The sequence below is a fragment of the Salvelinus namaycush genome, chromosome 27 (genome assembly GCF_016432855.1).
Source record: "Salvelinus namaycush isolate Seneca chromosome 27, SaNama_1.0, whole genome shotgun sequence".
NCBI classification, from domain to species: Eukaryota; Metazoa; Chordata; class Actinopteri; order Salmoniformes; family Salmonidae; genus Salvelinus; species Salvelinus namaycush.
In genome coordinates this window covers 31,625,711-31,652,589 of record NC_052333.1, presented here as the reverse complement: position 1 = coordinate 31,652,589, position 26,879 = coordinate 31,625,711, and the positions used below count along the sequence as shown (strand labels likewise).

General features: G+C 42.8%; 1 protein-coding gene across 1 annotated transcript in view; it reads left to right on the top strand.

Moving 5' to 3' along the window:
* The window catches only part of LOC120022725 (voltage-dependent calcium channel gamma-7 subunit-like), a 30,559-nt gene extending 5,215 nt beyond the window's left edge, over positions 1–25,344 (top strand). Inside the window, exons 2-5 of the mRNA XM_038966714.1 lie at positions 18,120–18,209; positions 20,252–20,392; positions 23,406–23,551; positions 24,865–25,344. Of these exons, the coding sequence (XP_038822642.1) occupies positions 18,120–18,209; positions 20,252–20,392; positions 23,406–23,551; positions 24,865–25,344 (857 nt within the window). The remainder of the gene's footprint in view (positions 1–18,119; positions 18,210–20,251; positions 20,393–23,405; positions 23,552–24,864) is intronic.
* Positions 25,345–26,879: the final 1,535 nt, after the last annotated feature.

Genomic DNA, 26,879 nt, shown 5'->3' with positions numbered 1-26,879 from the left:
GCAGTTGCCGTACCAGGCGGTGATACAGTACGACAGGATGCTCTCGGTTGTGCATCTGTAAAAGTTTGTGAGGGTTTTCGGTGACAAGCCAAATTTCTTCAGCCTCCTGAGGTTGAAGAGGCGCTGTTGCGCCTTCTTCACCACGCTGTCTGTGTGGGTGGACCATTTCAGTTGGTCTGTGATGTGTACGCCGAGGAACTTAAAACTTTCCACCTTCTCCACTACTGTCCCGTCGATGTGGATAGGGGGGTGCTCCCTCTGCTGTTTCCTGAAGCCCACAATCATCTCCTTAGGTTATTATCCTGACACCACACTCCGAGGGCCCTCACCTCCTCCCTGTAGGACGTCTCGTCGTTGTTGGTAATCAAGCCTACCACTGTAGTGTCGTCTGAAAACTTGATGATTGAGTTGGAGGCGTGCTTGGCCACGCAGTCCTGGGTGAAGAGGGAGTACAGGAGAGGGCTGAGAACGCACCCTTGTGGAGCCCCAGTGTTGAGGATCAGCGGGGTGGAGATGTTGTTTCCTACCCTCACCACCTGGGGGCTGCCCATCAGAAAGTCCAGGACCCAGTTGCACAGGGCGGGGTCGAGACCCAGGGTCTCGAGCTTAATGACGAGTTTGGAGGGTACTATGGTGTTAAATGCTTAGCTGTAATCGATGAACAGCATTCTTACATAGGTATTCCTCTTGTCCAGATGGGTTAGGGCAGTGTGCAGTGTGATTGCGATTGCGTCGTCTGTGGACCTATTGGGGCGATAAGCAAATTGGAGTGGGTCTAGGGTGTCAGGTAGGGTGGAGGTGATATGATCCTTGACTAGTCTCTCAAAGCACTTCATGATGACGGAAGGGAGTGCTACGGGGCGATAGTCATTTAGCTCAGTTACCTTAGCTTTCTTGGGAAGAGGACCAATGGTGGCCCTCTTGAAGCATGTGGGAACAGCAGACTGGGATAGGGATTGATTGAATATGTCCGTAAACACACCAGCCAGCTGGTCTGCGCATGCTCTGAGGACGCGGCTAGGGATGCCGTCTGGGCCGGCAGCCTTGCGAGGGTTAACACGTTTAAATGTTTCACTCACGTTGGCTGTGGTGAAGGAGAGACCACGGGTTTTGGTAGCGGCCGTGTCAGTGGCACTGTATTGTCCTCAAAGTGAACAAAGACAGGGCTGGTTTTATTTTTGTAATCCGTGATTGACTGTAGACCCTGTCACATATGTCTCGTGTCTGAGCCATTGAATTGCGACTCTACTTTGTCTCTATACTGACGCTTAGCTTGTTTGATTGCCTTGCGGAGGGAATAGCTACACTGTTTGTATTCGGTCATGTTTCCGGTTGCCTTGCCATGAAACAGTGGTTCGTGCTTTCAGTTTTGGGCGAATGCTGCCATCAATCCACGGTTTCTGGTTGGGGAAGGTTTTAATAGTCACCGTGGGTACAACATCACCGATGCACTTGCTAATAAACTTGCTCACCGAATCAGCTTATACATCGATGTTGTTGTCTGAGGGTATCCGGAACATATCCCAGTCCACGTGATTGAAGCAATCTTGAAGTGTGGAATCAGATTGGTCGGACCAGCGTTGAACAGACCTGAGCACGGGTGTTTCCTGTTTTAGTTTCTGTCTATAGGCTGGGAGCAACAAAATGGAGTCGTGGTCAGATTTGCCGAAAGGAGGGCGAGGGTGGGCTTTGTATGCGTCGCGGAAGTTAGAGTAGCAATGATCCAGAATGCTGCCAGCCCGGGTCGCGCATTCGATATGCTGATAAAATTTAGGGAGCCTTGTTTTCAGATTAGCTTTGTTAAAATCCCCAGCTACAATAAATGCAGCCTCAGGATATGTGGTTTCCAGTTTACATAGAGTCCAATGAAGTTCTTTCAGGGCTGTCGAGGTGTCTGCTTGGGGGGGATTAACAGTTGTGATTATAATTGAAGAGAATTTTCTTGGTAGATAATGCGGTTGGCATTTGATTGTAAGGAATTCTAGGTCAGGTGAACAAAAGGACTTGAGTTCCTGTATGTTGTTATGATCACACCACAACTCGTTAATCATAAGGCATACACGGTTACCCCAGGAAATCTTAAGTCCTTCTTCTTACCAGAGAGATGTTTGTTTCTGTCAGCGTGATGCGTGAAGAAACCGGGTGGCTGTACCGACTCTGATAACGTATCCCGAGAGAGCCATGTTTCTGTGAAACAGAGAATGTTACAATCTCTGATGTCTCTCTGGAAGGCAACCCTTGCTCGAATTTTGTCTACCTTGTTGTCAAGAGACTGGACATTGGCGAGTAGTATACTCGGGAGCGGTGAGCGATGTGCCAGTCTACAGAGCCTGACCAGAAGACCTCTCCGTCTGCCCCTTCTGCGGCGCCGTTGTTTTGGGTCGCCTACTGGGATCCGATCCATTTCCCTGGGTGGTGGTCCAAACAGAGGATCCGCTTCAGGAAAGTTGTATTCCTGGTTGTAATGTTGGTGAATTGACGTAGTTCTTCCCGGCTGTATGTAATAAGACTTAAGATTTCCTGGGGTAACAGTGTAAGAAATAATACATAAAAAAACGAAATACTGCATAGTTTCCTAAGAACGCGAAGTGAGGCGAACATCTCTGTCGGCGCCATGATTAGTTCTCCCCTAACTGGAGTAAACTAATGCACAACTACTCTTAGGCTTCAACTTCCAGCTTATACACACTATATACATTTTACAGACACAGTGTAGTTTACAATAGTTTTATTTTGTTTGTTTTAACCCCATCTTTCAGCTACCATCAACCCCTCCTGTCTATCTTTGAACACCAACCAGTTTTGATTCCTATTTGCCATATATTTTTTCAACTGTGCTGTGGTGTTTCACAACATTTCTGAACCTTTCTATTCTCATAGATTCTACATATTGTAAATGAAAGATTACCATTTTTGCTAAGAGTATTATTATATTATTAACCGATTGACTATTACTTTTTAAATCACCTAGCAGTACTATTTGCAGAGTTAACTCCAGGTAAATGTTGCAATTCTTCAGCCATTCCTGAATCTGCGACGAAAAACAAGCTAAGTATGGACAGTACTAAACAAAGGCACAGCTGTCAATTTTTGGTCCTTAAATGAAACTGGAATACTTTTTTATTTATCAAAAATTTCTTAAGCCAATTTTGGTCTTTAATGCATGGCCAAGAGACAAGTTCCTTACTTTCTCCCCCTTCCACTTGCCTCTTCCATTTTTGCAGTAATGTTGCAATTGGTTGTCATTTTGAGACGAGCAGACATTTCCATATATTTTTGTTAGCTGCGTGTGTGACATAACTCCACCAGTCCTATTTATGATATAATTTACAAAGATTAGACCAATTTTATCAATTAGTATATTTGAGTTTAACCATAATATTTGTTGGAATATTTGTTATGTCGTTTCTGGTGGATTAAAATAAAGTGGTGATCCTAACTGACCTAAAACAGGGCTTTTTGCAAGGATTAAATGCCAGGAATTGTGAAAAACTGAGTTTAAATGTATTTGGCTAAGGTGTATGTAAACTTCCGACTTCAACTGTATGTATTTAGTTGGTGCTGTATATGAACTAATATACATGGGTTCCAGCTTGAAAAAGTATTTGTTAGTATAGAATTGTACAATTTATGCTCCCTGCATATAAAACCACGAAGACCGCTGGAAAGCTCTGAACGCAAGATCACAATTTCTGACTCACGCGGTGGAGGAACATATTGATTGTAGCCTACTGTACATGGTAAACTGGTGTGCACTTTTTTTTAATGGAAAACAGCTGAGAGGATTGTTCTACAATATTCACAACATATTTATTACTATCTTTGTAGAATAAACATTTAATTTCATCAATTACATGTGGAAAAACGTATCTGAGTGAACATTAGCAAGCCAGCAGCAGATGAAACAGAAAGTGAATTCTCTCCTCCCTCTCTCTCTGGTTTTAACTTGCGGCTATCTGTCTAGCTGGCTAGGTTTAGGATATTTACTAGCCAATACCCATACGCTTCAACAAGAAGCAACTGTGACAACATTGATTCTAAGATCAAGAAATGAACTTTCCCATTGAGCAAAATCCACAATCCACCCCTCCAAAGAAATCCTGTCTCCGGAGCTTCTTAGAAATGTCACCAGATCCACGATCGGATCCAATGCGAAGCGTCACATTTCAGTTCAGCCCGCACTCGGAAAATCCCCCCAGAGCCACAGAATGGCCGAATTAACGCAGTGTGCAGCCCCCACAACGGGCAGCCCCAACATATTCAATTTTCAGTTCCTAAAATCTGCCATCAATCCAGCGTAGGGAATATCTTCGTGATGCCCTAGCCCTGTGGTCACCAACCTTTTCTGACGTAAGCATTTGCAACATTAACCTATTAAAAATTTAAAAGTTATGTAACAATGAGGTTTGTGCAGTAGGCTATTCTTGAATTGCCTTGCCAATGTTCTTCTCAAACAGTTTTAAAATTATATTTCAAAACGTGCGGTCACACTGGTTCACACTGGTAAAATATCAATTGTTTCTTTACTGGACTGATGGTGCCTGCATCTGTTGGTTAGTCTCAGAGAGAGAGAAACAGCAGCAGAGAACTCCACTGAGCTGATGGCAAAACTCGAGTCGCACTTCATTATTTCTGACTCATGCACCAATTCATGTTGTTACTCGTCTGACAGGAGAACGTGAAATATCCATCGATATTAAATAGACACAAGCCGCGAACAATAACAACGCAAGTCAATCGATACACGTTGTATCGTGAGTGGATAGGGAGAGGGCGTTTTATGGCTTATAAAATAATTCAATTAGTGCTTAATTTGAGCCGGATCCTGGCACCTCTCCGTTTTGGACTGTTTTGTTCAAGAAGCTATTTGGTCGGATCCGGCAACTCTTGTGGCATGAAAAATAATTGTTCATTCAAGTTGCCTCTTCATTAATTCTCCTGCCCCCACAAAAAAACGTAATGTTAAAAAGTAGATTTTCTGCACAGGCATTGTATCCTACTGTAGGCCTATGTGTGAGACCAGTGCGTGGCTGTGATTGTGTGAGAAGCGTGCCTGTATCTCTTACATAACTAAAATGAGATTCACTTTCTATGATCTCTCCCTCTCTGCCCTGATAGACATGAACCTGTAACTCTCATCCTCCAGCGTTGACATCATCATTTATTTCCTTATAGAATCATAGAATCAAGGAACTGCAGCACCCCTAATAAATTGAAATACATTTGCCAAAGTTCTAGAATAACTGCTGTCTGTTCAGAAAGTAACGGAATCATTCAGAATAGCCTACTACACCACGAGAAGGACTATAATTTAGCCACAGAGGATACATAGCTTATTTTAAAAATAGTCTAGCTGTGGATTGTAGACCAATAACAAGGAATAGCCTACAGTCGGGAACGTGCGGCAAATCTGTCAGTGACACAAACAGCATGCAGACAAAACAGGCTTTTCGCAATATTTAAAATACAATCAAGGGAAAACACAGGTTGGAAAGCAAAAGGCTACTGCTGAAAAGACTCTATGCTGTAGGCTACCAAAATAGTTGATCAACTTCCAAATATTGTTATACAAAATTGTAGTATCTGGGATCTACATCTGTTTATATTAGTTACTATGCTGTTACTAAGCAGTGATGTATTACGACAGTGTTACGTTACTACACCTAATAGGAAATGCACATGTGCACTAGTGTGCCGGGAACTGTAGAGCACGAGAGGTTTTGACTAAACGAAAACTAACTGTACTCCCGTCTCCTGCCTGGTCATTTCTCCACAACACAAATATTACAGTGGCGACGAGGTGATTAAACTTCTTTAACGGACATTGCTTGAAGGGGAGAATGTTGCGTGAGTAATGAAACTCAAAATAATTATGTAATTCGTCAGTTATTTTTTATTTTCTTTCGCCAGTAAAAAAAGGCTAAGCACTGCTAGCAGGTACAGTGTTCAGGAGCTGCCAAGTAGCGAGACTATTGGAGTCCAGAATAGCGACACTGCCCTCTGGTGGTTAAATAAATAAAAAAAACTAATTGAACCCATTGAAATTAGGCGATCTCAGTGGAGAAATATTGTCAAGAAGAAAAAAAAAAGGAAGAAGGAACGTAACACGGTGTGTACATTATTACAAATGAGTGCAGTGAACGAAGTAATTGCAGAAACTTCTGAAGTGAAGAATTAGAGGACAATTAAAGAATACAAGGAATAAGGAAACTGAACAATTAACTGTGAAAATGGCAACCATTGGTCGAGTACCAGAGTTTGAGGCTACAAAAGAGGATTTTGATTCCTATTTGGAGCGTTTTGAGCGTTGGCTGGCTGCAAATGAAATCAAAGATGAAAAGAAAGCAGACGTATTTCTCAGTGTTTTGGGTCCAACTGAGTATGGATTGCTGAAAGGTCTCATTGAACCAATAAAAGCAGTGGAGTTGAACTATGCAGAACTGACTGAAACTCTTTCAAGGCATTTCAAGCCTAAGCCAATTCTCATTGCAGAACGTTTCAGATTTTACCAACGTCACCAGAGTCAAGGGGAAACCGTGGCTGACTACATCCTTGCTTTGAAAAGGCTGGCAAGTACATGTGAGTTTGCACAATTTCTTGATGATGCTCTTCGAGACAAGTTTGTATGTGGTCTCACAGGTGAATCATATCACAGAAGGCTTCTGTCAGAGAAGGACCTGACCTTTCGGAAAGCCTGTGATATCGCACTTGGACTCGAGCTTGCCCACAGGGATACTATTGAGCTATCGGGATATGCAGAACGTCAGAAAGGTGTTCACAAGGTCAGTGATGCACGTGGTGAAAAAGGCTCACAAAAGTCACACTTTTCTCAGTCCCGTCCTCAAGGTTACACAAGAACAAAGCAGCCCACATCTCAAAGGTCTAAGCCAAGTTACTACAGATGTGGGGGAGATAATCATCAGCACAGTGAATGTCGATTCCAAAATGTAAAGTGCCACAATTGTGGAAAGGTTGGACATTTACAGAAAGTGTGTAAAGCCTCAAAACGCACAGCAAGAGCGCACAAAGTGTCAGACGCAGCACAAGAAGAGGAAGGTACAACTGAAACAGTATTGGAACTGTTCACAGTGTACACAGCTCAACAACAAAAATATGGAATCTATCTCAACATGGAGTTAGCGGGAAAACCGGTAAAAATGCAGCTGGACTCCGGAGCGTCTGTATCTCTGGTTCCAGAGAGACTCTACAAAGAAAAACTGAAAGAGTGCCCTCTTCAGCCAGCGTCCATCTGCCTTTCTTCATACACTGGTGACACTATTCCTGTGTTAGGGCAGATCCAGGTACCAGTCCGGTATGAGGGGAAGGAGTGGACGCTACCGCTTGTCATTGTTAAAGGAGAAAAATCAGCCTTGCTAGGCAGAAACTGGCTACAAAAGATCAAGTTGAACTGGGGAGAAATCTTCAGTCTGAGAAAGGACAAACCAGTGAGTCAGGCTACACTCACTAACATGCTGGAGAAGCACAAAGAACTTTTCAAAGATGGCTACGGCGAAATACAAGACTTCACAGCAAAAGTCAGAGTGCAAGAAGGAACCAAGCCTATCTTTCACAAACCATGTCCAGTTCCCTATGCTCTTAAGGAAGCAGTAGAGAAGGAACTGGACCGCCTACAGAAGAATAACATAATCACGAAAGTAGCGAGGAGCGACTGGGCCGCTCCGATTGTTGTAGTCCCAAAGAAAGACAAGACCGTCAGAATGTGCGGTGACTACAAGGTCACAGTAAATCGCTGCATACTACCAGAGGAATATCCACTACCAAACGCTGAAGATCTGTTTGCCACTCTAGCTGGTGGGAAGGTTTTCAGTAAGCTGGACCTGGCATTCGCTTATCAGCAACTGAAGCTGGATCCGGAGTCAGAACAGTATCTGACCATCAATACACACAAGGGGCTATTCAGATTCAATCGCTTGGCCTACGGAATCTCGACAGCTCCAGCGATATTCCAACACACAATGGATCAGATCTTGGACGGTATAGACAACGTTGTGTGCTTCATGGACGACATCCTCGTGTCAGCACCAACCATTGGAGAGCACCTTGTAGTGCTGGACAAAGTGATGTCAAGACTGGAGAAATACGGAGTGAGAATGAAACGCAGCAAGTGTGAGTTTCTCCAGGACTCAGTGGAGTATCTCGGATACAAGATTGATGCACAAGGCCTGCACCCAACCAACAGCAAGGTGGAAGCAATCGTAAACGCACCAGCACCCACAAATATCTCAGAGCTGAGGTCATTTTTGGGGCTCCTGAACTATTACGGAAAGTTTGTAGCAAACTTGTCCACATTGTTGCATCCGCTTCACCAACTGCTGCAGGCCGATACAAAGTGGAATTGGTCCCCACAATGCGAAGAAGCATTCAAGACTTGCAAACAGCGTCTGCTAAAGAGCAAGTGGCTTGCCCACTACAACACAGAGATGAAGCTGAGACTCGCGTGTGATGCATCTCCATACGGAGTAGGAGCCGTCATCTCACATGTTCTATCGTCAGGTGAAGAACACCCTATTGCATTTGCATCACGGACTCTGTCACCAAGTGAGAAAAATTATGCTCAAATTGAGAAGGAAGCGCTGAGCATAATATTCGGAGTGAAGAAGTTTCACAAATACCTGTACGGAAGGAAGTTCCAACTGCTGACAGAACACAAGCCTCTGTTGGCCATCCTTGGACCAAAATCAGCTATACCAACCCTTGCTGCACTTCGAATGCAACGTTGGGCTCTGATATTGTTAGCCTACGACTACGAGATTGAGTACAGACGATCCAGTGATCACGCAAATGCAGATGCACTATCAAGACTACCATGCAATAGTGACTCCGACAGTGAAGATGATAGAGCAGTCTTCCAGATCTCTCTCATTGACGAACTGCCCATATCTGCTTCAGACATAGCAGAGGAAACAAGGAAAGATCCAGTGCTTTCCAAAGTCTTGGACTTAACATTAGGAGGTTGGCCAACCTTCGTAAATGACGATAACCTTCGTCCATTCATCGACAAGAAAGAACAGTTGTCCACTGATCAAGGATGTGTTCTGTGGGGATCAAGGGTGGTGGTACCTCACAAATTCCAGAGGAGACTGCTATCTGACCTGCATGAGGGACATCCAGGGATCACTCGAATGAAAGCACTCGCTCGCAGTTATCTGTGGTGGCCTGGACTGGATCAGGACATTCAACAGCATGTAGGCCACTGCTCACCTTGTGAAGCTGTTCGCAACAAGCCTGCTGCTGCAGCTCTTCATCCATGGTCCTGGGCTGCGACACCTTGGGAACGCATCCATGTGGATTACGCCGAGATTGACAAGCAATATTTCCTTGTTGTCGTCGATGTCCATTCCAAGTGGATGGAAGTGTTCCCTACTCAACTGACCAAAGCTGAGAAGACCATCAATCTTCTCAGACACCTGTTCGCATCCTTTGGACTAGTCAAGGAGCTCGTATCGGACAATGGCCCTCCTTTCACGTCAAACGATTTTGAAATGTTTCTCAAGAACAATGGAGTAAGGCACATCCTGTCACCACCTTACCATCCGGCATCAAACGGAGCAGCGGAGAGAGCCGTGCAAACCTTTAAGAAGGCCTGGACTAGACTCGAGGTTCAGTCTGTGCCCACCCACCAAAGGCTTCCCCGGTTCCTGTTTACTTACCGTAACACACCACACACAGTAACGGAATGTACACCAGCTGAACTGTTTCTGAGACGCCAACCACGTACCCGCCTGACATTGTTGAAACCAGACTTGTCAAGCACTGTGGCAAAGCACCAGCTACAGCAGAAGAAAGCTCATGACAGACACTCAAAGACTGTCAGAGAATTCAAAGAGGGAGAGAGGGTGATGGTACGTGATTTCAGACACCCCAAGAGCCTGTGGAACTCAGGTGTGATCTTGCAACGCAAAGGACCTTTGACTTACCAAGTCCAAATTGGTCATCGCCAGGTCAACGTTCATGTGGATCATCTGCTACGGTCCAACGCCCCAGCAGAGACACGCCGAGAGAACAATAACGACCCCCAGGACTATTCTCCTGACTGTGGACGTACGGGAGAGACAGAGCTTGACCTTCCACCCGAACCTGGCCCACCACCGGAAGCCCAGGAGGAGCGGAGATATCCTATTCGACAGCGAAGGGCACCTCAAAAGCTTGACCTGTGAGTTGAGCTGGTTAAGGTAACAGACAGTAAAACAAACAAACACTTTAATATGTCCTAGATAAAAGGAAAGAAAAAGGACATTACCTGGGTTAGTTATTAGGACACAAACTCCATCTTCGGGGCAGAATAATCCCCTGGATTTGTGCTGGGCTCTGAAAAGTCTGCTTCAACCCAGTAGTTGAAAATGTTAAGAATGCATTGTTCAGATATTGCATTAGTAGTTCCCTAACATATTTACCTTGTTCTCTGGGAGTTAAACACTATGGGGGAGGAGTGTAGTATCTGGGATCTACATCTGTTTATATTAGTTACTATGCTGTTACTAAGCAGTGATGTATTACGACAGTGTTACGTTACTACACCTAATAGGAAATGCACATGCGCACTAGTGTGCCCGGGAACTGTAGAGCACGAGAGGTTTTGACTAAACGAAAACTAACTGTACTCCCGTCTCCTGCCTGGTCATTTTTCCACAACACAAATATTACAAAAATAAAACAAGGAGTGAGACTTTTGGCATGCACGCATCGGCCATCAACAGCGAGTGAGCTGCGCATCATTGGGTAAATCAGTGCAACTGGCATTTTTAAGACTAAAATGTCCTCTTCATATTGTAGCCTACAATATGTCTCCACACACCTAGGCCTAGGCTATTGATGGATTAAAGACAAGGTCGTTTTTTATTGATCTCAGTTTGTCAGTGTCAAAGTAGCCTTCCATTTCGATCATTTGTGCGGTATTAAAAAAGATTCCGCCAAAGATTCTGCCATATGATGTAGAATAGCATGAAATGCATTTATAAAAAGCCAAGTTTTTCCCAGACCCCATGTGTGCAACTTCTGAAAATGCCAATACTCTGCTGCTCTATGGCACTATGCAAATGAAATCATATGCATGTAATGCTTCTGGTACCTCAGAACTCCCCCACCCCCCTCTCGAGCTCACTTTTGGTTCCGGCACCTCTCGATTAGCAAATTATGCTCTGTTGTACGGATAAAAATTGTAGATTATCAGATACTCAACAAGAAAGTCTGATTTCATTATTACTGAAACAGGACCCAAGTGGTAAATATAAAGATCCAGTCCATTAAAAAAATTGGAGGACCCTTACTCTTCAGTGTTGTGATGCAACAATTCTAGCAAAGTTCATAGCGCTTAGAATTAAAAGGGTATTGTAGGATATTATTCATCCTAATCAGTCAGGTTTTTTATACGGATGATACATTGTAGATAATATCAGACAAGTACTGGTAACAATAGAACGCTATGAAAAATCTGTCAAACAAGGTATGGTATTCATAGCTGACTTTGAAATGGCTTTTGATAAAGTATGTCTGGAATTTATATTAAATGCCCGGAATATTTCAAGTTTGGAGAATCTCTTATACAATGGGTTAACATTATATATAGTAACCTTAGGTGTAAAATAGTAAATAATGGCTACTTCTCAGTCATTTTTAAACTGTCAAGAGGAGTAAAACAATGTTGTCCACTATCGGCATACCTATCTACTATGGCCATCGAAATGTTACCTATTAAAATCAGATCCAACAATAACATCAAGGGCCTAGAAATCCAGGAATTAGAAACAAAGGTGTCATTGTACGCTGATGATTCATGTTTTCTTTTAAATCCACAATTTGCATCCTCCCACAGGCTCATAGATGATCTAAATACTTTTTCTAACCTCTCTGGATTACAACCAAATTATGATAAGTGTACTATATTATGTATTGGATCACAAAAAAAAGACAACCTTTACATTACCGTGTACTTTACCAATAAAACGGTCTGACGGTAAAGTGGACATACTCGGTTTTCATATCCCGAAAGAAAGAAATTATCTCATTACAATACGTTTTAATAGAAATTTAGCAAAAATAGATTAAATATTGAAGCATTAGACCTCTCACTAAAGGCTTCCATCATTCAAAAGTTATACTTAAATCCGAACAGGTTCTATAGCAGATTAGTAAGAATGTCTCACCCCATGTTCAAGAATGGCCTTTTTCCACTTATTCAGATTACAACCTCTCACTTTTGGTTATTTGAAAAAAATCTCAAAAATATTGCTATTTTTAAACAAACCATAGAAAGTTGGTTGCAATTTCAGTTTAAAACTTCTTAAGGCTAGGGAGCAGTATTCGGAAGTTCGGATGACTGACGTGCCTAAAGTAAACTGCCTGTTACTCAGGCCCAGAAGCTAGGATATGCATATAATTGGTAGTATTAGATAGACAACACTCTGAAGTTTCTACAACTGTTAAAATAATGTCTGTGAGTATAACAGAACTGTTATGGCAGGCGAAAACCCGAGGAAAATCCATCCGTAATTTTTCTTTTTTGAGGTCAGCACCCATTGAAATGCTTGTCTATGGGAAATTCAAAGGAAATCCTCCCAGATTGCAGTTCCTATGGCTTCCACTAGATGTCAACAGTCTTTAGAAAGGGTTTCAGGCTTGTTTTTTGAAAAATTAATTAGTAGTTGTAGTTTTTCAAGGTTGCTCTCATTTTGACTGTAGTCTTGTGGCGCGCATGGATGAAGGCACGCACCTCGTTATTTATCTCCGGTATTGAAAATACTACATTCTGTCTTAAATGTTATCATTTATTTACATACTAAGGTACCTGAGGATTGATTAGAAACATTGTTTAATTTGTTTGGACAAAGTTTATTGGTAACTTTTGGGATTCCTTTGTATGCAAGTTGAACTAGTGGAATGGGTGGATAACTGAATCAAACGTGCCAACTAAACTGACTTTTTGGGGATATAAAGAAGGACTTTATCAAACAAAAATACCATTTGTTGTGTAGCTGGGACCCTTGAGATTGCAAACAGAGGAAGATCTTCAAAGGTAAGTGATTTATTTTATCTCTATTTCTGACTTTTGTGACGCCTCTGCTGGTTTGGAAAATGTTTTTAATGCTTTTGTATGCGGGGCGCTGTCCTCAGATAATCGCATGGTATGCTTTCGCCGTAAAGCCTTTTTGAAATCTGACAAAGCGGCTGGATTAACAAGAAGTTACACTTTTAAATTATGTATGACACTTGTATTTTCATGAATGTTTAATATTACGATTTTTGTATTTAGAATTCCGCGCTCTGCAATTTCACCGGATCTTGTCGAGATGGGGCGCTAGCGTCCCACCTAGCCCAAAGAGGTTTTAAGAATGTGAAATGTCAGAATAAAAGTAGAGAGAATTATTTATTTCAGCTTTTATTTCCTTCATCACATTCCCAGTGGGTCAGAAGTTTACATACACTCAATTAGTATTTGGTAGCATTGCCTTTAAATTGTTTAACTTGGGTCAAACCTTTTGGTTAGCCTTCCACAAGCTTCCCACAATAAGTTGGGTGAATTTTGGCGCATTCCTCCTGACAGAGCTGGTGTAACTGAGTCAGGTTTGTAGGCCTCCTTGCTCACACACGCTTTTTCAGTTCTGCCTACATATTTTCTCTAGGATTGAGGTCAGGGCTTTGTGATGGCCACTCCAACACCTTGACTTTGTTGTCCTTAAGCCATTTTTTCACAACTTTGGAAGTATGCTTGGTGTCATTGTCCATTTGGAAGACCCATTTGCGACCAAGCTTTAACTTCCTGACTGATGTCTTGAGATGTTGCTTCAATATACCCACATAATTTTACTTCCTCATGATGCTATATATTTTGTGAAGTGCACCAGTCCCTTCTGCAGCAATGCACCCCCACAACATGATGCTGCCACCCCATGCTTCACGGTTGGGATGGTGTTCTTCGGCTTGCAAGCGTCCCCCTTTTTCTTCCAAACAGAACGATGGTCATTATGGTCAAACAGTTCTATTTTTGTTTCATCAGACCAGAGGATAGTTCTCCAAAAAGTATGATCTTAAAAAGAAAACGTAGTCTGGCTTTTTTATGGCGGTTTTGGAGCAGTGGCTTCTTCCTTGCTGAGCGGCCTTTCAGGTTATGTCGATATAGGACTTGTTTTACTGTGGATATCGATACTTTTGTACCCGTTTCCTCCAGCATCTTCACAAGGTCCTTTGCTGTTGTTCTGGGATTGATTTGCACTTTTCGCACCAAAGTACGTTCATCTCTAGGAGACAGAATGCGTCTCCTTCCTGAGCAGTATGACGGCTGCGTGGTCCCATGGTGTTTATACTTGCGTACTATTGTTTGTACAGATGAACGTGGTACCTTCAGGCGTTTGGAAATTGCTCCCAAGGATGAACCTGACTTGTGGAGGTCTACCATTTTTTTCTGAAGGCTTGGCTGATTTCTTTTGATTTTCCCATGATGTCAAGCAAAGAGGCACTGAGTTTGAAGGTAGGCCTTGAAATATCTCCAAATGTACACCTCCAATTGACTCAAATGATGTCAATTAGCCTTTCAGAAGCTTCTAAAGCCTTGACATACTTTTCTGGAATTTTCCAAGCTGTTTAAAGACACAGTCAACTTAGTGTATGTAAACTTCTGACACACTAGAATTGTGATACAGTGAATTATAAGTGAAATAATCTGTCTGTAAACAATTGTTGGAAAAATTACTTGTGTCATGCACAAAGTAGATGTCCTAACCGACTTGCCAAAACTATAGTTTGTTAAAATTTGTGGAGTGGTTGAAAAACAAGTTTTAATGACTCCAACCAAAGTGTATGTAAACTTCTGACTTCAACTGTATCTGATAGGGCTACCTGGACTTAAACAAGATCAATTATAGAAATAGGCGGGTTTAGCCATAATTATGACTTGGTGGCTGTGGCAAATAGCAAGACCTCCGTCAACCGATCTGTCTTGGAGGACGTGGAACTCATCTTAAAATTGTAGTATTCCTGAGCATCCGCTTTTTTAATGTCACTGCGCTCTATGAAATAGGCAGAATAGCTAGCTAAATTATATCACACGTAGTGACGGGATTTAATACTTTGCAATTCAATTTGCGAGAAAATTAAAACAAAGTGGTGGCAACCACATCGGTGGCCATGACATGATGAGCTGTTTACCCAACTTGTTGCAATTGTATCCCAGCTTACTAAGATAATGGTAAGCTAGCTAGCTCTCTCTGCCTTTACTGACTTTTAAACAGCTTGCCTAGTTTGCCCTGGAGTTGTAGACATGCTGCCCCAAAATTAAGAGGGTGTGTTATCAGAAATCAGTCCGTAGATCAGCATGTTTCTTGGTGATCATTAAGTTGAGGTCAGCGAGTGCAGCAGCAGAAGAGCTGACGGGGAGGCTACGGTCTCACGGCAAATCAGGCAGTGCTAGCTGCTTCTTCAAAATTCATTCATTGTGATAAAATAATGTTGCTAAAGTAGCTTGCTAGCTAGCTAATGGAGAAAGCATTTGATGTTCCACATTGAATGTGTGGACTAGGTTAGCTTCCTATTATTTTCATACGAAGTGACTGGCTTCGAGCAACGTTAGCTAAGCTAATGCCATGGACAAATTTAAGTTAGTTGTTGTGCACACATTGTCAAACTCCAGAAATACTGTTCTGTCATGCACCAAACATCTTAGCTAGATGTACAAATTAGCTATTAAGACTTCCTCAGAAAAAAAACTCAATTACACAACAATTTTTTTCAGCTTATAATAATTTGGCCTATTTTAGGGTGAAATAGGATTCATTAGGCAATGTCACCTAGGTAATATCAGAGAGTGAGGCGAAGCGAGAGCCCTCTATCTGGCCAAAATATGCCCATGTTAAGCAGATCCTTAATTATTATATGAGGGGCAATGAGAGTGTGTCGAATTTAGTCAAGATAGACATGAATTGCTATTTTGACATGTGAGGCTTGTTTGAACTAATATACGTTTTGTAATGCTTAGGTTGTTACGAGTGTAATGATATAAGTGTGATGCACGTGACATCCCGGCAAACCCTTAATATCAGAGTTGTCCCTGTTGAAATTCAAGAAGGTCTATGCATATTCATGAGATTAGCATCTCACTCTCCGTTGAATACAGGCAGTTGACGTCAACACCCCTCATCGACTATTCGCAAAATAATTAAAGTAACGAGGTGTATCCACCAATCCAAATTTAATAGGCGAGAGCTTGACAGCCTGCCGTTCTGCTTTGTGGACAACAAACCCCATTATTGGAGAGGAGATAAAAGCATCTCGTCATTATGTCCATATCACTGCTTATACTTTATAATTCTATGGCAGCCCATTGTAGCCGGATTACCCTTTGCGAGATACGAGACAGATTGAGGAGGGTCTATCTGCGGACCGCAGACTGGGGGGGGGGGGCATGTGGGGCATGGCGCGTAGTGACGATTGATTACACACCACACCTACCAAGTAGTGCCATGTGAGAGTTGGGTTCAAAAGGGTCTGGCTCCAACAGATATGTGTACAAGCTAGCTAGTGTGTACTAGCTAGCCAGCTAGTGTGCATGTAGTGACGTAATCAGTGGAGGATCCTCAGAGGAGGAAGGGGAGGACCATCTTCCAAAATGAAGAAGAAGCAAGAGAGAGAGAGAGATATTTAATTTATAAAAAATCGCTTTCAGTTTCACTTACTTAGTTAGCAAATGCAGCTAGGTAGTTTAGCCTACTCAAACACCCTGCTCAAACAGAGGTATGCTATGTTAGCTAGCTGGCTATGACTATCCAACACAACACTGGAACTTTTCAAAATCAAGGAAGCTTTTGGTTTTACTAATTTAATGCCACCTTGGCCTGCCGGCGTAAGTGCTAAACTGCTTACTGACTGTACACTGTAACTGTAACGTTAGTGCATGATTGTAACGCGTTAGTTCTATTAGTTATGTTGACAATGATGTTACTTTAGCTAATATGGTAAAAACGATGTAGGCTGTGAGTAGCGGTTATGATATGGTTTGGCTTGGAAATGTTTTTTTTGCCTGGTCACGTACAGCTGATGTGTTGTGCATTGAATCCCACAAGCGAAGAGAAAAGGTGAGAGATGTAGAGCGCTTAGATGCGAGCAGTAATACAACATGGCTGCTATGAAAGTGAACTGTGTTACGTGTGATCATGGGCGATTCTGTTGAAAAACGTTTCTTAAACGCAAACTCTTGTTTGCAACTGTTAAACTAATAATTACACCCTAAATTAGCTAGATGCCGGCTAGAGTGGCGGTATTGAATGTGTCACTGGAGACCTGTCCATGTGTCAATGCCTGTCACCTCACATTTTTCTCTCGACTCTTGACCTACATTGTAAACTTTCATTCATAGGCTAGGTTGTAGAAACCTCATGATGGGTAGAGGGGAAATTTGAGTATCATGTAGTAGTAGCCTTAACCTATCCATGTTACATTGAACTGAGTGAATGGAATATGAATGACAGTCATCCAATATGCTGTAATATAAATAAGGCCATGCTCATGAAAAACAAAAATTGTCCTCCCACATCTTAAACGGCACCGACCACCACTGGACATAATGCATGTAGTGACATAATGCTAATGGACGTCGTACTGTTACAAGTACGCTCCATGGCAATGGCGCGGGGTGTATTGGGTGCAGCGTGTAGTTACTGCAGTCCGACGATACTTTTTATTGGACAGATCAGTGCATGCGGAATCGACGCGCTATCTGACGGAAGACAATGATTGTTACCCATGACTCAGAGGCATTGAAAGGAACGCTTGAGGTTGAAAGGAACGCTTAAGGAAGAATACACACACACACACACACACACACACACACACACACACACACACACACACACACACACACACACTCCTTTAGCCAGAGTTATACTGGTGGCCCTCCAGCAGAATGGCGTTGTTTGCGCTGGTGCCTGGTACGTAAGGTGGAAGGTGGAAGATGCTGCTGTCGTGTGGAATGTGGCTTTCCTCGCTGACTGTTCACCTCTGTGCCACTCTGATTAGGTGTCCCGCTCTCTGTACAAATTCCAGGTTAACGACTTACTCTCTATTCCACCCCAAGTGTCTCTTCTGCTCATCTGTCTCTGTCTCTCTCTCAGGACCTGAAAAGGGGAGATGTGTAGCATCGGAATACTTCACCACTGAAGCTGAGATCGACATCGTGACCGAAAACACTGCAAATATACTAAGTAAGTGACAACAGCGAGAAACGTGCAGGAAAATAACCCCTGCATGTCATTGTGACATTGCTTTATGCACCTTATGGCTCTATCCAGGAAACATGGTGAGGCAAAATAGTTCCCAACCTCTTTTATTTAAAACCTGTGTTGAACACTGCTGAAGTTCCCTTTTCTTTATTTAAGAACTATTTAAATTATTCAAGATAAGAAAACCTGGAAAACCTTGTAAAGCGTAGAACATTGTGGCCCAAAAGTGGACTATATAGACTACAATGGGACCTGACACGCTACGACAAAGGACATTACCTTTACTACAGTATATTGTTTTGTACAGCTGGCTGCAGGCATAACAACCTGTAGGGAATGATAAACTGATACAGGAAATGTGTTCTTGGGAATGAATGTTACTTAATCCTTATTTTGTATGATTTCCTTTCTTCGTGATTGACAAGTAAAATAATTGAATTTAGAATGGTGGGGGCTAGTATTACATAAAGTATTTATTTCTGTACAAAATTGCTCCCAACCTTAATTCAAGTCAACCTCTGTAACTACTTCATAAAGACTTTATAGTCATGTAAGAAAGGAAGGGAAGAAGATTTTTTTCTGTATAATTCAAGTGTTCACTCATGACACTTTTCATTTTTCTTTAACCTTATGTTCCAAGGCAGGTCAATTAAAAGCAAATGATTATTTACAATGACGGCCTGGCAGACACTTGGCAACAGCACAGATACATCAGCAGACAGACAGTGGAAATAAAGCAGGAGAGATACCACCATACTATACAATGAGAGTTCCTATGGCAACAACTCAACATGGCACAAACACTGTTAAGCGCAGACAACAACAGCACCAGGCACAAAATAGGCAGAGACAAACAAAGCACATCACGACAATGGAGACATCGCAACACTACATGATAGGAGATCTATGGCAACAGTGCAAAACATTGTAGGAACAGGGAATAGCATGAGAAACAAAGTAGGCAGCACGGGTAGCAAAGTATAACAGGAAAACCCAGTTAGAAGAAAAAGTGTCAGACTACAATACAAGTAACATAGCACTACTGAATAGACAAATAGACAAGGCAACAAATAATTGCAGCGCAAGCAGACAGACATAAAGACACGTAGCCTTAGTTATTGGTTTGCGTAACAGCTAAAACATAACAGTTACAAATCGTTCATACACTTATATAACAATTTAGACCATTCATGTTTTTTTCTCCATGTGTTATGTACTGTGCATTCATTTACAGTACCGGTCAAAGGTTTAGACACACCTACTCATTCAAGGGTCTTTCTTTCTTTTTTACTATTTTCTACATTGTAGAATAATAGTGAAGAAATCAAAACTATGAAATAACACGTATGGAATCATGTAGTAAACAAGAAAAGTGTTAAACAAATCCAAATATATTTTATATTTGAGAATCTCACCCAAGTAAGATGGTTTGGGATGAGTTGGGCTGCAGAGTGAAGGAAAATCAGCCAAGAAGTGCTCAGCATATGTGGGAACTCCTTCAAGACTGTTGGAAAAGCATTCCAGGTGAAGCTGGTTGAGAGAATGCCAAGAGTGTGCAAAGCTGTCATCAAGGCAAAGGGTGGCTACTTTGAAGATTCTCAAATCTAAAATATATTTAGAATTGTTTAACCCTTTTTTGGTTACTACAATATTCCATATATGTTATTTCATAGTTTTAATGTCTTCACTATTATTCTACAATGTAGAAAATAGTAAATATAAAGAAAAACCATTGAATGAGTAGGTGTGCCCAAACTTTTGACTGGTATTGTATTTATTAACTTAATTAGTCATAAATAGAGGACACGTGTAACATAAAGCTTTTTTCACTGAACGCGGCTTAATTATCCCAGTGGGACACTGACACTTGGATTAAAACGATGTAAGAAATGTTGAATATTTTTTATATGTTGAATATTTTTATAATTCATATTTTTTTTAGTGTTGAACTTAACTCTCCCTCCTTATCTCAATATATCTTTCCCTCTTCTTCTGTTTTTCTCTTGACCTGTTTCCCTCATCAGAGATGGTACGGACGGCCACACCGTTCCCCATGGTTTCGCTGCTTTTCGTCTTCACCGCCTTCGTCATCAGTAACATCGGACACATCCGGCCCCAGCGCACCATCCTGGCCTTCATCTCTGGAATCTTCTTCATCCTCTCAGGTAAGGTGCCACATAAAAGTTTCCCATTGGCTGTTGTTTTAATGATATTCAGTATTCAAGATACTTATTGGTTGATGAAAGCTGCCAATGGTATGTAAAATAGGTTCTGTGTGATCTGGGTCTGGAACCCTCCTGATTGGTTTTTGATTTAGTGGCTTTGCTAACAATTTATCCTGATCCTCAGTTGTCTATAAGATTACATCAGTTTCTATTTGGGGGGTATTGCATGTCTTGCTCACAGATGCTAGCCTAGCATGAGATGCTGCTGACAAAACAGTTATGTGCCTATCTTGTCCTTATTACATGTCACTGACCTGCAGCGATGAACGATTTCACCGTTTCAGGCGCAAATTGAGTACGCTGTGCTTTTCTAGTAGTTAACTCGATGAAAGGTATTTTCTGTTTATGATTTTCTACTGAGCCATTTACTTTATGTTCGTATTCTTGTCTTTTATTATTTCTTGTTGTTGTTACATTGTCGAGAAGGAACCTGCAAGTAAGCCTTTCGTTGGACGGTGTAGACCATGTGTATCCTGTACATACGACTTATACAACTTGAAACGGGAAACTTTCTGGGCTGTGGGTTTAGAATTTTTTTTTATAAATAAAACTTAAAATATTGTAAAACCACGACAGCTTTAGGTAATGGGTCTCAAAAACGACTTGAGAAATCAACTGGACTTGAGAAATTATTCTGTTATTCTGAAGCCATTTCAACAAACTGAGAGCTCTCTAGTTTCTCTGCATGACATTGTTCTCAATGTCTGTTCTATAAAAATGTGGTTGCAGGGGGCCTCCCGGGTGGCGCAGTGGTCTAGGGCACTGCATCGCAGTGCTAGCTGCGCCACCAGAGTCTCTGGGTTCGCGCCCAGGCTCTGTCGCAGCCGGCCGCGACCGGGAGGTCCGTGGGGCGACGCACAATTGGCATAGCGTCGTCCGGGTTAGGGAGGGCTTGGCCGGTAGGGATATCCTTGTCTCATCGCGCTCCAGCGACTCCTGTGGCGGGCCGGGCGCAGTGCGCGCTAACCAAGGGAGCCAGGTACACGGTGTTTCCTCCGACACATTGGTGCGGCTGGCTTCCGGGTTGGAGGCTTGGTTGGGTTGTGTTTCGGAGGACGCATGGCTTTCGACCTTCGTCTCTCCCGAGCCCGTACGGTAGTTGTAGCGGTGAGACAAGATAGTAATTACTAGCGATTGGATACCACGAAAATTGGGGAGAAAATGGGATAAAAAAAAAAATATTAAAAAAAATGTGGTTGCCATAGAATAGAATTTCATCATCGTTTCACAACACAAATGACTAAAAATGTCCTCGCAAACAAAACGCTTTCACATCCTGATTCAGGATCAGCTCTCCATACACATTCTCCTAACCCAAACCATTCTGAAGAAACAGAACGGACGACGCTTCAAACTGGCTCCGGTGCAGCCTGCCTTTCTTCAGAGAGGGACAGTGTTTTCTAGCACGCCCACGCAGAACGGCTGACTGCTGCTGAGAGGGAAGCAGGCGAGAGGGAAGCAGGCGAGGAGCTAGCAGCAGCTAGCCACACAGCTCCCCCTGCTGACACAGTAAGGGGAAGCCAGGTCACTGGTTCCCAAGAGCTTTGGCCGCTGCTGCAGCTGTTACTGCTGCCTGCTCGAGCCTGCTGCCTGAATCTCCTCCTGCTGTTGTTGTTGTTGTGGTGCTGGTCAGGGTTGATTATGCAGTGGGGCTGTTGTGCTGCTTAATGGTGGAGGAGGATTTTAGGGTCAGAGACAGCAGCAGCCGAGGCTGGCCGGCTGGGGAAAAGCACAGACACATCTTTTAATTAGGTTTTCTTTCTCTTCCACCACTGCTCTTGTCTGTTGTCCTTGTTTATCGCAGATTCACAGGCAGTGGTTGGGATTTGGTTTCCATTTAGTATAATGAGGCTAATTTATTCCAAATAATGAATCGTTAAAATGTGGTTCAAGAGGACGTTTTGAGGACCTTATTCAGTTGTTTTATTGTTGTTTTTTAATGCGTCAGGGGAAATGTGCTCAAATGTTTAGCCATACGAGCTCTTTTCCGTGTGAAGGCAGAAACACGTAGCAAAAATGGTGGCTTTTGGAAGTTTAACTGAGAAAACATTTGAGAAACTATGATTTTTTTTGTTGCAGTGGTGACACTAATTTAGCTAGTCTAGTGTAATACAGCCGTGGTAGTAGTAGTAGTAGCAATGGTTGGTCATTTGCACTGTATCGTAATCACATTTTACCATCTATAATTTATGATTCTTGTTTTCATAAAATAATGTTCTCATAAAAGAACAAGAACAGTGGGGTTTACCTCAAAGCTCCTGTCTGTATCCTATGCCCTTTGAGTAGACTACTGACTTTGGCTCGAAATATGGTGTTTTTGATCCCATTCCAGTGGTGTGACTATAGGCCACATACTGTCCCACTTTCCAGCTGCCTCACCCTTTATGTCATATGTCAAGAGGATCTATTTGGATGCCAAGGCAACAAGCAGTCAGAGATGTACTCATATAAACACACTCTTTTCATCTCCAACTCTCTCCCTCCATCTTGCCCACTGTGTATCCTCCTGTCTCCAAATCTCTCTCTCGCTCTCCCTACCACCCACCCTCCCCTTCATGTTCACACTCTCTGACCCACTCCCCCATCCACTCTTGCCCCTGGCGTTTGTCCCTTCCCTCCTCCCTTCCTCTCTCTTTCCTCTACCCTTTTCTCCCTCTCTCATTCTAATTTACGATACCCTTTCTCTCTCGCTCACTGTTTCATATAATCTTCCCAATCCTGTACACTCCTCTCCATTCTCTCTCTCCTCTTCCTCTCTCACCCTCCACTGGCTCGCCTCTTCTTCCCTCCTCCTTTCTCTCCCCTCCTCTCTCTCACTCTCCATTCCATCTCTCTCTCTTTCATCTACTCCTTCCCATGTCTTTCTCTGCTTCTATGCCTCTCCATTGCCTCTCTCTCCCCCCTTTCCCTCCCTCTTTTTTTCTCTCCATCACCCTCCTCTCCCCCTTCTCAGGGCTGAGCCTGGTGGTGGGCCTGGTCCTCTACATCAGCAGCATCAACGACGAGGTGATGAACCGGCCACGTGAGCCCGAGCACTTCTTCCACTACCACTACGGCTGGTCCTTCGCCTTCGCTGCCAGCTCCTTCCTCCTCAAAGAGGTCAGCACACCCGTCCGCCTGCCAGCGTAGCGCCCTACCACTAACTACTAACCTCTGCTAACTGCTAACCAACATCTAGCGCAGTACTTCACTGTTAGGATCTCCCCCCCGCCCCCCCCATCTCGCGTCAATATTCATAAATGTTAATAGCGGACACATTAGGGTGACAGCTCTGTCACAGCAGCAGCTTGAAACGCTGCTGTCGTCACATGAATATACAGTTCGCTAGAGGGCTTTTCTTTTTCTCCAGCCCCTCTGCGGCGGCAGGAGGAAGAGGAGAGGGAATAGCGCTTAGCGCCAGCGCCGTTGTGCTCAAGTTTCAAGGATGTTGTATCAAGATGTCAGCGATGAATAGTGGATGAGGTGTAAATGATTGGCGCAAGATGAATGCATTTTTGATAATGAGTTATTACACGGAGGAGCGGTTTGGTTGAGTCTGAGCATTATTGTCTCTTCGGTGCATTGCAGGGTAGGTTGCTAAGGCACTAAGAGGTTTGTGCATCATATAATATATTCCACAGTTGAAAATAACGTATGCATGTAATATTATTAAAATGTTTTATATTTTATATTGATTCAAACATTTTTTTATAGATCTTTCAGGATGCTATATTACATCCTGTTGAATTGAGGGCTATTGTGCTTTATTAAAGGCCCAGTGCAGTCAAAAACGAGATTTCCCTATGTTATATGTATATTTCCACACTGTGAGGTTGGAATAATACTGTTAAATTGTGAAAATGATTACAATGCCCTTTTACTGTATGGACTGTATGAAAAGACCGCATGCAATTTCAGCCTGTTTGGGTGGGATGGAGTTTTGGCCTGCCTGGTGACATCACTAGGTGATACATTTGTTGATATACCAATCAGAAAGAAAGTTGTTCTCAGTAATCCCCTCCCCACTCAGACCACTCCCAGACAGTCCTAGCAAAATTGTTGCTTGAGAAATGGCTCTTTGCTTAGAAGTATTTGTTCTTTTTTTTTTTTTACCATTTTAATTGAAAACAATCACAGTAAGGTACTTAATTGTTACCCACAAACAATTTGATATTGAGATAAAAATGGCTGGATTGGACCTTTAAATGTTCCAGTATTTATTGTATTTCATGGCCCAGTACCTTATGTGATTTTTATATAATATGATTTATTTTTAGTCAGCCTTCTTTTTGCTGTGGTTCAGAGTGTCCCTGATGTATGTATGATGGCCCAATGTGTCACTTATGACTTCTTTATGACGGTGTTTCAGTTTCATGTCATGCATTAATATGAGTCATAGTATCTCATAGTGTACTTGCGCTGCTCTCTCCCAGGGGGCCGGGGTGATGTCAGTGTACCTCTTCATGAAGCGCTACGCCGAGGAGGAGATGTACCGGCCCCACCCATCCCTCTACCGCCCCCGCCTGTCCGAGTGCAGCGACTACAGCGGCCAATACCTTCACCCCGAGTCGTGGCCTCCTCCAAAGAGGGGCCGCAGCGCGTCTGAAGTCTCCAGCGACATCTCCATCCAGCTGAACCAGACGCCCCCGCCGCCCAAGGGCAGCTCCATGCAGCAGCAGCAGCAGCAGGCCCCATCCTCTGGCCCCTCCTCGGGCGCCAGCTACCAGCAGTCCTCCTCCTCCTCCTACCCCCACCACTCCATGTCCTCCCACCCCCTCCACTCCAGCCACCACACCATGTCCTCCCACCCCAGCGGGCCCCCTCCCCAGTCCATGCCCATGGCCATGCCCCCCTCTGCCCAGCCCCCTCCCCGATACCACCAACACATGCACATGAGTGCCTCGCCATGCTAGAAGGGGGGAGTGAGGGATGAGGGAGGGAGGGGAGGGGGGGATAGACAGAGCAGGGGTTGGCTCTGTCATACGTCCAACACACAGAGACAGATGCAAACACACACACACACGTGCACACACAGAAGTGTGGGAGGAGAGATGGAAGAGGGGAGGAAGGAAGGATATTTAGGAGATCAAGAGAAAGAAGGGAATGAACGAAGGAAAGAAAACGAGATGGGTGGAGGATGATTCACAATTGATGCTGTGCTTAAAATGAAGACAGATATTTTAAACGAGGGAGAGAGAGAGGGTATGATCATCATTTACACAATAAGAAAAAGAGGGAGGAGGAGAGGTGAGGGGGTCTATAAGAAAGGGTGATGCTGTTTCAGAAGAAAAAGAATACGATGCATTTCAAGCACTAATACACACAAGAATCAAGAACAAATTGTATATGCATAGAGATTTATACTTAAACTGTATAGACATTTTTCTTTCTCTAAGTCCTGGAAAAACAAATGTTGAAATCTTAACCATGTTTGTCTTTCATGAGATGTGTATTCCTGTATGATTAGTTCTATCATTTTATTCATTGTTTGTATTTTAGAGGCAAGAATTGTGAGTACGAAGACAGAAATCTGAGACATCTGAAGATCATTCAAGAGGGTTCTGTGACTTAACTGTACATACTGTAACATCTCAGATTCCTCTCTGCAGTAGCATTCTTGTAATACCCTTACACTCTTGGGAAAAAGGGTTCCAAAATGGTTCTTCGGCTGTCCCCATAGGACAACCCATTTTGGTTCCAGGTAAAACCCTTTTTGGTTCCATGTAGAATCCTCTGTGATTCTAAAAGGGGTCTAGCTGGAACGAAAAGGGTTCTACCTGGAACGAAAAAGGGTTCTTCTCCAATGGGGACAGCCGAAAAACCCTTTAGGTTCTAGATAGCATCTTTTCTTTTGTGTGTATAAATGTCCAGGTCATAGGCTTCAGCATCCATAAAAAAACACTTGAATTGTTGTTTTATGTTTTTGACTAAAATGTCATGGTAACAAAGAAAATCCATAACTTCCCATCATTTACAAATATTTACGACTGAGAATATAAAAAAAAGCACCCATTTTACTACGAAGAATGAGAGCCTATTTGCAGATTCCATGAGACGTATGATCCTCATTTGATTGCTAATTAGCTTGAGTGTTCATATTCTGTAGCACATGGCTGCTTACCGGTAGAGTAACTTCCTTCTATTCATAGTTACCAAAAGAGCTTTCCATACAGCGATGGAGTAGATTGATGAAGTAAAGACTGTGTTTATTTTGAAATGTTTACTTTTCTCCTTCTGACTGTGACTGGGTGTATATAATAGATGCTGCCTATGTAGCCTACCTACTGCACTACATGTTTACATTCTATTCTGATGTTTATTGGTATCCTTATACTAAATGCAACACACACACACACACACACACAAACCAGCTGCCACAGTCCTGCTATAACTTCAATTACTACTACTACTATTTCTACTACTAATATCAAAAGAAAGATTGTGACCA